Genomic DNA, 11,357 nt, shown 5'->3' with positions numbered 1-11,357 from the left:
GTGTGTGTGTGTGTGTGTGTGTGTGTGTGTGTGTGTGTGTGTGTGTGTGTGTGTCCTGGCTCTGTGCTGGCCTTGGCCATGTTAATGTCATTATAGCTGGTGTACAGACGAGAGGCCTGGCCAGTTAGTGGCATTGTTGAGTATCACCTTACGCTTATGCTGCTTCCAGCTGGCCCATGGCTGCCAAAACTTACCGAAATAGTCGCTGTGTGTGTCTGAGTGGGTGTGTGCGCATGTGTGTTTGTGTGTGTGTGTGTGTGTGTGTGCAAAAAGCTGCACACACTTCATTTCAACAGTCAGACAACACTCAATAAGCCTACTGAAGGAAAACAGCAGGTTTTTGAAATGCTGGCTCGTTACTCAGCTTCCATATTATGTGATGATAAACTAAGATCATTTATATGTCCCTTTACAATTTGACAGCATTTAGATAAATTAAAATGTGTCTGTGCTGCAGACTTTATTGGCATACTGACTGCTTTGAAGCACTGCTTTTTTAGAAAGTGAATATACTGTATGATGAATGATGCCTTCAGACAGTAATTGCAAACGGTTTAGAAAAGACTATAAAAAGTTTTTTTCAGTGTAATATCTGTACAGATTACTTTGAGTGGTTTCATCGTGACTTGATTGTGTGTAACATTATCATGTTAAATGAGAAAACAAAGTACTCTTAAATTTTATCTCATTTTGTGGTGATAATACAAACAAATACAAGGGGATACTATCACTACTACTACTACTACTACTACTACTACTACTACTACTACTACTACTACTAATAATAATAATAATAATAATAATAATAATATTAATAATAACAATGACATACGTATTAATAGTTATTAACTGTTATTATAATATGATAGCCATGTATTTTATTGTTTTAAGTCTAATATTGTTTATTTTGTAAACACATAGCGCTTATACAAAAATGTTCTAAACATTTGCTCCTTTACAAATAATCTAATGTACAAATGCATCCTGTTCATTTTATTACTACCGAGGTCTAAACAAAACTAAGAAAAATAATTGTCTTTAATAAAATGATCCCAACATGTTTGCTAAACTTGTATACTATTAAAAGTATGTCTGATAGTTAAACTGTTAGAATACATTTTTCTTAACTGCAAAACTACTAACAATCAATCTTGTACTTTTACCTTCAAGAAAATTCATTCTGCAGTTCCAAAGAGACAGTTAAAACCCTTTGAAGTCGACTTCTGTGAAAGGTTATGATTAGTTAATATCTTACCTGCTGTAGATAGCTTGTTAGAATGACCTCTGTTTGGAGAAACAGATTTTGTTTTGGATCAGACTGATGAGACTGACTCCAAATTGAATTACTGTCTTCTGAACCAGGGGTGTCAAACTCATTTTCACTGAGGGCCACATGAGCATTATAAGCAAAGCACCTCATTTTGGTTTTAAAGGAACAGCATCAAAACGAGTAGATGTGAGACACACTTTAGAAAAGTGGTAAAAGTGGGGCTTGTTGAGTTACAATAAGGAGGAATTCACACCAAAACATTGCAGTTCCACTTTATATAGACCTCAACTGTGTGATTTAAATGTGAAAAAGAGAGTTAAAAGGATAACATGTCTCCTTTAAACTTATTGCCAAGCAAGTTTTTTTCTTTTTTCTCCTTTGATAAAGCTGTTTAACACTGAAGCAAATTTAATCAGTAGAGTGGAGTGACAAAGTTGGGTCTTTTGCAGGAAGTAAACGGTGAAAAGAAAAAATTAGACGATTCCAGGTCTTGATTAAAGGTTGGCATAATTTAGCAGTATTTGAAGGCAGAATCATATACGTTATAATGATGTATCAAGCTGCGTCTGGCACCTGTAAATGGACTGTTAAATGTCTACTTGTTTGAGAACAGAGCCTTGAGGATGGGCAGGGCACTGGTGGGGAGTCAGGAGCTACAAATAGGAGAACTGGTGAACAAAAAAGCAGGAGCAAAGGTCAAAAAGTACAATGAAATGGAGTGAGTGACAACTCTGTCAGCACTCAGTAAAGTCTAGCGAGAGGATGAAAGAAGGGTAGGGGAAGGCAGGAGGGCGGCGAGGACTTAGGAGGCTGCCAAATTTGATTGGTCCGGGAGGAGACAGTAAACGGTTTTGGGTCAACTGGAGGCAGGCTGTGCTGGCAGAGGGAGAGTTGTAACTGTGGTAATGAGCTCAATACAGTATGAATAAAACCACTCACACATACATACAGCGCAAAGTTTGGAGTGTTACCTTAGCAACAATGGAGAGAGGCAGATGCCAAGAAGAGGAGAGACCAAGCAGAACCAAAAATAAAATAAAACAAATCAGATGACTCTTAAATTTAAAAATATACATTTAGAAGCAGATTCAGCAGTGAAAGCAGTGATGAACTGGAACCTTCAGCCACACAGAAGGTTGTTTTTAATGGGGTGCTAGCTTTTCCAAACTGACTGGGGGCATTTTCTCTCTTAGAATAACTTTTTTCTTTTGTTTTTTTGTGCAAGATACATATGGAGTCCGCTAAAAGAAATAAAAGGCGGGTGGGGGGCTATAATTTTTCTCCAAAAAGGCAGCTGTCCAGTTAGAAACCAGCAGGCGCTGCTGGCCAAACCTATTTCAATCTTGACTAAACAAAGGAGAGACAGCTCCTTATTGCATTTGCCGCAAGGACTTTTAAGAAGACCAAAAGTAGACCAACCACAGGCAATATGTGAAATATTGACCCAGGTCTGCTGTTAATCTGCAGTTTGGATCATTCCACCTCTATTGATGCTGTCTTATAGTACTTTTTCCAAAACCACAACTCTCCCCTGCTTTACTTTTCCACTGGTCCCCTCCCAGTCATTGGGAACATCTCGATGTGCTCAGCCTGTTCTGAAATGATGTGCTGAAGGACATCAGAGGTCCACTTTTCAGCATCAGAATGCCAAACTCCATCTTTCCACAGACCGTCACTAAGCCTAAAAATGGAGATTTTCTGTGGATTTGAGTGCTCATTCTTCTCTAAACTAGCTTTCCATTCCCCTCTTCTTTTCTCTTCTGCTCATTCTCTCTCTCTCTCTCTCTCTCTCTCTCTCTCTCTCTCTCTCTCTCTCACTCTCTCTGTCCCTCCTGCTCTTTTTTTTCTTTATTCCTTTGTTTGGTCGGTTGTTTCCTGCGGTGAGCATGGCACTGCCCAGGCACATGTTCTGTGGTGGGCCTGATTACAGCCCTGCTGTAGTGCTGACATTGGCCCGCACCAGCTCCTCATCCATAAACGCACACACATACACACACACACACACTCACACACACACACACACACACGAACACTCACACACACACACTCACACACACACACACACACGAACACTCACACACACACACACAAGCTTGCTGGGCCCTTAAGTTCCACCAACTCTGCCAGCGGCTACCACGGCATGACTTCACCCAGCAACCATTCTTTGCGTCAAACAAAATGCCTCTGTCACCAGAAAAAAGGACGGGAGCTGAAAGGGAAGAAGGGAGGGAGGGGGGAGAGAAAGAATAAGAGAACAGAAGAGTGTGGCTGGGCGGTAGTTTGAAAGTAGTGGGGTCATTTTAGCTAGAAGGCCCGAAGACGAGCTGCTTGAAGAATTTGTCTCAAGCCGATTGGCAGAATCAAAAATTCATTGCAGGAAGCTGGAGAAGACAATAATCAGCACAGTCTTTATTGTCAAAAACGTAATGGTTAAAGCCTCATCAATACTTTGTGTTTCTGTGAGATACTTTAAAAAATGCTTTATTTTTTTAAGGACCAAGACTAGATTTTCCTCTGTACCATTTTCACTCAGTCAGTAATGTGCCATTGCAGAGGCACTGGAGCATGTTCATACTAATTAGCCACTGCTCTGTAATTTCTGTCACCAGTTTTTAATTCCTGTGGAGGAAATGCATCCAAACATGCATCTTAATTGGGAATAGAATGCTACAAATCTTTGTAGCAGTGCATTGTGCGATGTAGACAATATCAATCATTTAAAATATTTTTATTACACACTTTAACCCAAGAAAGAAGCTCTTTAGCTCAGTCACAGAAAATTAGACTTTGCATGGATGGCATGCTATTTTTGCTTTTTACTAGCCTGGTAAAAAGCAGCCCCTTGTTTTACGATTTGCTTCGGAGGGTCTGAACTCTCAGCCATTGAGAAATGATTTCTTGCTGGAGGTGTGGACTCTTTTGAAATTGAAAATGATTGGATCTGATCCTAGGAGTTCCCTAGGAGTTACCCAATCACTAACGTTTGGCTGTGATGCATGTAGTGCGTCAGCTTGACTGTGAAGGAAGCTAAGAAGCGAACCAGAAGTTGTGTGCGCTGTAAACGACCATCCCCTACTGGCAAGAGAAATGTACCGAGCCAAATGAGATGGATGTAAAGGAGTGCTGCAGACTTTGTGAGACAAATTGAATTTAATTTGGAAGCCTTGCCAACACAGACTGAATGATTTCATTCGCTTCCTCACCCAGACTAAACTACAAGCAGGCTAAAACAGTGCAGAAACTCAATATCATCATTCACAACTCCTTCTGTTGGCTGATTGGCCCGGCTGAAATTCTACCAGAGAAACGTCGATGGGAGAAAGGCCAGACGGGGCAGAGAAGGGAGAGTAGAATTGAAGGAAGGCGATGGCCATAACTTTTTACAGGATTTGTCCTTTTTGGAGATTTACCACACGTTGAACTGTTGAGCCGTCTAAACTTTACAATGTTTTTATTAAACAAATTCACTCTAGTTCCAGTCTTTATGATTATTGTACAAGTTGTACAAGAAAATGAAGGCATTTTTGGTTTCTGTCACAGTGTCTCTGATTCCAGTTGGGCCAATAGTTTTCTCTCAAAACCCTCCCAGAACTAAAAGTGCATTTATTGAATTTTTTATAGACTTCACATGAGTTGAGAAGTTTCTTCAAAATTAAAAGTGATCTTTTGAACTTGTCATATCTTCAACATTATGACCATGATCAGCTACTCGTAGCAGCATTAACATTTCACTTTACACTTCTTATACAGTATATTTAGCACAATGTTGCCATCGTGTCAGCTTGGATTATTAGATTATTATTAACTCTCAATGCACTTTTTGTGGATTTATACTGTAAAAAATCTTGATCTATGTTGAAAATATAAGGATTCGTTCAATTGTCACTCTCTAGTTTTGTTGTCACTACCATCTAGGTCTATAATGACCCACTTTGAAGATAAACGTATTCTTTGCTTTCCAGAGAGGTTCAGGTTGTTGTTAAACTGTATAAACCTGCTCTTATTTTGTAGGAGCGACTGCACTACGAGACACTGAGCCAGCACCTCGGGAAGCTCGGGGAGGATGCTGGAAAGATGGTCCATCGAGTCATCGACCTGACGAGACCAGAAGATCTGGATGGTGAGCGACTCCGTCCTCCTTTTATAACACCTTTTCTATATGTATATTTAAAACCTTTTCATTTTTAGTAACTTTGTATGTTTGCAAGTCACAACTTTATGCCATGAAAAGAAAGGCATAAAAAGGACTGGAGGATTGCTTTGCTGAGTCACACAGCAGTTTTGTTGGAGTTACAAGATGATTGAAGAGGAACACTGTCTGAATTCTTATGGAGTTAGTAAGAAGTATTTCATGCAGCAAGAAATCCTGTCAGTGAATGTGGTCGAAGCACACTCTAAACCACCTGTTTCCAATAAAACTCCACTAAAAACTCTGCTGTTTACAGGAGATGAGAAGCTGAGTACTCATCGTGATTTAGATTTGAGTCAGGAGATAAACACAGGAGCCTTTGGGCTCAGACTGCATCAGGCAGAAGCAAAAGCCTCAAAGTGAGCAACGTTTGTGTCAGGATGTGGAGAGCATCCCATAAGGACTCTACTTAACAAAGAAGGCAACGAAAAGCAGCCATAAAGAAAAAAAAATACAAACTCAATCTTGTTCTATGTACCAACAGCTGCAGAAGGTGAAACAGTGAACTTCAGGCAAATGCGACTTAAATTGCATTTTTTTTCATGACAGTCGGAACGTGACAAATCAATTTTTTTCAAATCTGACCCAGGTCATTTCAGTACCAAATCTGAGACATGGTCAATGTTTGTTTCAACGTGACCTCACTCTGAATGCTCATGTTGCATTTCATCCAACATTTAAATCAGTTAGGTGGGGGCGGTTAAGTAAAGATGGCACACAAATCAATCTAAGTATTTAGAATATTGATACCAACCTTATGTAGTTTAAATCTTGCACATCTTAGGCTACAAAACAAAAGTCCAGTTGACCTCATCTTTTTTCTTTTAATTTTCCAGTCCTCGATAACTGACAATCCACATAAATACATTCTCAAATCATATCGATACTAAAGTTACTGGACCTGTACTTTGGTTAGTTTTATTTTCAGCGCATTGCTCCTCTTCCAAAAATACATGCTGTTCTGGCAAGAGGCAGTTTTAAATGTAATAACAATACAAGCATAGCAGGTAACTAATTGGCTCTGATTGCACAACTTCAGAATCGATCCAAGCTAACATAGCATCCATATTTACTTCTGTAAACGGCGAGCTGAATCATCTTCTGCATCAGTGCTGTGGAGAGTTCATACTGAAGCTTAATGGAGGTCGCATTTAAAATACTGTATAATGCTGTAGTCCACGCAAAAAACTGGATTTGAGCAAAAAAATTGCAATTGAGCTTCAAAACCTGCAGTGTGACTGTCGCTTAGTACTTAGTACTTAGTACTTAGTACTTGTAGCTTAACTTATTCATGTAATGATAAGCAATGAGTTTGATAGATACAACATTGTTGTGTCTTTGTGTTTGTCTCTCTCAGGGAGTAATGTCACAGAAGCACGAGTGTTCAGGGAGGCACGAGGGAGGAACAACAGCGAGCCCCACATCAAGAGGCCCATGAACGCCTTCATGGTCTGGGCTAAAGACGAGAGGAGGAAGATCCTGCAGACCTTTCCCGACATGCACAACTCCAACATCAGCAAGATCCTGGGTGAGACGTCACACATCTGTCATTTTCATTTTGAGCAGCTCTCACGCTCGGTTCTTTGGTGGAACGTTCAGTTTTTGTGACATTCTTGTCAAAAAAGACATTATTGTCTAAAAACAACATGGCAGTGTTTTTATTTAAAAATGAATAAAATGATACAATCGAAGTGAAAAGCTGTACATGTAACAGTCACACATTAAGTTCCCCTGCTACTATACCTCACAGTTCACAGGGTTTCTTACCAACAAGTTGCAGATTATGAGGACTGATGTGTTTTTGCAGCCAGGAACACTCCACACATAGAGGTCCAGTGTATCACCTGGTGTGATGGATGCATTCAGTTCAAATCCACACGGACTCTAACCTCCTCAACACAGATATCTATTCACGCGGCACTAAGCGAAACGGTTGTTCTTGAACCGTTCCTAAGACCTCGGATGTCGAGGTAGTGGCCAGCTGAATGTAAATGAACAAACTGCTTTTTCTTAGGCGGGTCTGTGTTGTTGATGTGGATTTTGGAATAAAGAGACACTTTGTGTCCCGAAAACTGTTTCCTGGATTCATGGGAGCAATGGTTTGCGCTTTCATAACTTACAAATATGATGTGACAAACTATTTTATTTAATGTGTGAAAGGTCAGGCAGCACAGTGGCTCAGTTGGTAGATTTGTCTCTCAGCTAGACGGTCGCTGGATCGAATCCCGGCCCGGGGACCCTTCTGGGTAGAGTTTGCATGTTATCTCTGTGCATGCATGGGTTTTCTCCAGGCACTCCAGCTTCCTCCCACAGAAACATGACCGTTAGGCTAATTGATAATTCAAAAAAAATTGTCCCTAGGTGAGAATAAATGATTGTTTGTCTCTATGTGTCCCTGTGATGGACTTGTGACCTGTCCAGGATATGGACCCCTGTGACCCTGAAAGGAAAGTAGCAGGTATAGATAATAGACAGGTGGGTATTAAAAGTCTCTTTTTAGGTGAATCATAATAGTAATTTATTTAACAGTAATAAATAATGAGATCTCCTGTGGCAGGAAGCTGAATAGATGATAATTATTCTGGATCTTTATTATGTTTGTGAGACAAGACTGAAACAAAAAAAAATGTGTACATGTTTAGAACTTAACATACACAAATTCTCCAACAGTAAAACACAGCTGGACTTTGGGGAGAAGCTGGGTGGCGGACTTAAAAAAAAGGACAAATAAAACAAGTATACTGTGTTTCCTGTGTCACAAAAATACAAGAAACATTTGCGATAAACCTTGGTAAACAGTGGAGTGAGGCAGAGTGTGTATTACCCCAGATGTTCCTGCAATAATGGCCTTGTTCACATGTTCCGATGGTCAGAAGAAGTACACAGTGTGTTACCCTTCCTGCTGACATGGAGCAAAAAATAAGGCACTCTTTGGTTTTAAACAGACTCTGATACTTGGAGGTGTCTTGTCACTTTCAGACATCTAGGCTTGAGAAACCACAAGGGATGACAAAGTGATGACTCAGCTGTTGTACTAAAATAAGTTTGTAACAATGGGCTCCAAAGATACTCCATGCTTTAGGAATAACCTTCTGATACACAAAAAGTAAAAAAAAATCTTTACTTTGCGCTCCAGGTTCCCGCTGGAAAGCCATGACCAATCAGGAGAAACAGCCGTACTACGAAGAGCAGGCCCGCCTAAGCAAGATCCACTTGGAGAAGTATCCCAACTACAAGTACAAGCCCCGACCCAAGAGGACCTGCATCATCGACGGCAAGAAACTGCGCATTGGCGAGTACAAGCAGCTGATGCGCTCACGTCGTCAGGAGATGAGGCAGTTTTTTGTCGGGTGAGTGCAGTGTACTGTGTACTGTGGGATCAACAAAGTTTTATCTTATCTTATTTTATCTTAAAAACAGTTTTTAGTCAGTAGATAACTGTGTTGTTGCTATGAAACTACAAACATGGCCGAACGGGGTGGAGTCGAACGCTCAGCGACCTGGAGGGGGCGGGGTGTGAAATATCTCACTTGTATTTAAAGAGACCGCACCAAAACAGCTTGCTCTKAGGYRCAACTCAGAACAGGGGTAAAAGCAAGGAAAGCAAGGAGTCTGTGGAGCAACAAAAACGAGGAATTAAGACCAAAGCGTTGCAGTTTTATTTTAAATAAACCATAAGTGAATGATTTAGACGTGAAAAAGAAGGATTTAAAAGCATGATATGATACCTTTAAGAGCTGATTTAGTCTTTTTCTAAGCGAGTGAGCGCCTCATCTGAGGACTTTTTCCTTTATATATATACAAGGTTTGCGGAGTGACCACACAAGTTTATGGGCCCTTTTATAAAAGGTTTGGAACCTCTCGCCACTCTATCTGCAAAACCTTTAAATGCTTGCCAAAGAACATTAGACATTTTTTGAGTGTAGCTGGTGCAGAAAGGAAAAACAGTGGCATTGTCTTAATAGGAACCAGTCAGGGATGTGTTTAAAGCCATCACAGCGGTCTGCGTTTCAGATGGATTTAGCAGAGGCCGCAGCTTGAATAGGAGTGATTTTTAATCGCTTGTCATTTATTAAATTAGGACAATGCCGAGTGCTTGCGGGCAGTGAAACTGGAGACAGACAGACAGAGTAGAATATGAAATGTAAGCAGATGTTTAAGAGAAAAAGGCAGACGTCACAGGCTGAACACCACATTTACTGCGTGTGGTCAAGTAAATGCACAAAAAAAAAAAAAGGCTCACATTCTCCAGGGCTGGACTTTTGGGTGAAGCTACACAACCAGTTTCTGGCACATTTTCCCCAACTGAACCAGCATTTTTTCTTCTTCTTCTTCTTTTTTTTTTCCTTAAGCATTTAATGTGAAAATATGTCTGTCAGAGAATACAGAGGCAGGAGACAGAGGAGGGAAAACTATTGGGTGGGAAACATGAGCAATTTTCCCACTTGATGTGGTTCATTTGAGGAGCCAGAGGGCCCGTTTGAATGATGGGCATTTACTCTCATTCCATCTATATCATAACAGGCTAATGAGCTGATGCTGCTGGGAGCTGGCAGGTAGAGCTCCAGGTTCAGGCATGCTTCTCAAGATGAAAAGCGTAGCATTTAGACTTTAGTGGCTTCTCGATTATTGTTTTGTTCCATAAAGACCAACGCATTTTCCAGGAAAAGCTTAATGGTTTTATGGAAAACATTATACATTTAAAGTAATGATTTAAACATTTTATATATAGTTTGTTTTAGTTATTTACCTTTACTGTTAGAATTCATTTCCTACTGCGCAGCAACCACATTAGGTACTCCAGCTAAAATAAGGATTGTGTTATTTGTGTTGTGAGCTTGTTTACAGCTTGTTTTCAATGTAAAATAATATATAAAAAATGTCAAGTATCCAAAGAAATTATAGATTTTTTCCATGAATATCCCAAAGTTTAATAGTCATGTAGCTATTTAATTTCTCCAAATAACATTGGTTAAAATAATGTCTTTAGGATAAAATGATATTAAAAAAAGAAAGAATAAAAAATAAAGAAAACCTTGAATAGTCTATGAATCAAAATATTAATGATAATAATAGTTTTCAACCCTTGCTACACATAGTTGATTAATTTGCAAAACTTTATGTCAAAAAGTGAATTAAAAAAATTAAATGTGTTTCATACTTTTACTATTTTTGTGCTAGAAAGTATAACAAATATGTAACTATTTTGTTCATTTTTTAACAGTTTTTTATGTCTGACTCATTTACGGTAGTTCTGACTGTTGCTGTTCAAGTTGATCATTTGCTGTTAAGCTTTTTTTTCTTAGGAAATAAGAATATCTAAGAAAAATTAAGCTTTGACTGTTTGGGAAAACTTTTAGCTATGATCAGATTGTTTTTTTCTTTGTGATTTGATGAACTGTTAAAGTTTTGGTGACACATCATGATGGTTGGCATATTTCAACATTTTTGCTGAAATTCCTGCTTCTTGCCCAGGCAATTTTTTTTCTTAGGATAAAAAAAGTGTTTAAATATATTTAGAGTATTTGTCAATATGGATCCAAGGCTTAGTTCACACACCACTCTACTACTTTTCGAAATTAATGTTTTTATTTCATAAACTTTGTTTTTGGTCCTTTGCGAAGACTGGAAATATGAGGCTTTTAAGCATCAATTGCAGCAAACTATTTTTGCATGCCCAGTTTCCCTTTGTGCCCTAGAGAAGGGGTCCCCAAACTGTTCTATGACATGACCCCCAACTAACCCCCACCTCTACCCCAAACTGCATTAACTTCTGGCCCCACTTGCAACGCTACAAAATATGTAAAAAAAACATCAACTTTCAGAATGTTTTTTTCCCTTTTATTTATTTATTTATTTATTTATTTATTTATTTATTTATTTATTTATTTATTTATT

General features: G+C 39.1%; 1 protein-coding gene across 3 annotated transcripts in view; it reads left to right on the top strand.

Annotated features, from left to right (window-relative positions):
• LOC106530886 (transcription factor SOX-6) overlaps nucleotides 1-11,357 on the top strand; it is a 150,010-nt gene that overhangs the window by 137,081 nt on the left and 1,572 nt on the right. For all 3 annotated transcript variants that reach the window (XM_014026604.1, XM_014026605.1, XM_014026603.1), the window contains 3 exons: nucleotides 5,282-5,390; nucleotides 6,817-6,987; nucleotides 8,596-8,809. In XM_014026604.1, coding sequence (XP_013882058.1) covers nucleotides 5,282-5,390; nucleotides 6,817-6,987; nucleotides 8,596-8,809 — 494 coding nt within the window. The remainder of the gene's footprint in view (nucleotides 1-5,281; nucleotides 5,391-6,816; nucleotides 6,988-8,595; nucleotides 8,810-11,357) is intronic.

This window comes from Austrofundulus limnaeus, unplaced genomic scaffold (genome assembly GCF_001266775.1).
Source record: "Austrofundulus limnaeus strain Quisiro unplaced genomic scaffold, Austrofundulus_limnaeus-1.0 Scaffold571, whole genome shotgun sequence".
NCBI classification, from domain to species: Eukaryota; Metazoa; Chordata; class Actinopteri; order Cyprinodontiformes; family Rivulidae; genus Austrofundulus; species Austrofundulus limnaeus.
Note: the sequence above shows the minus strand (reverse complement) of the source record. Positions and strands in the feature narration are given on the sequence as shown.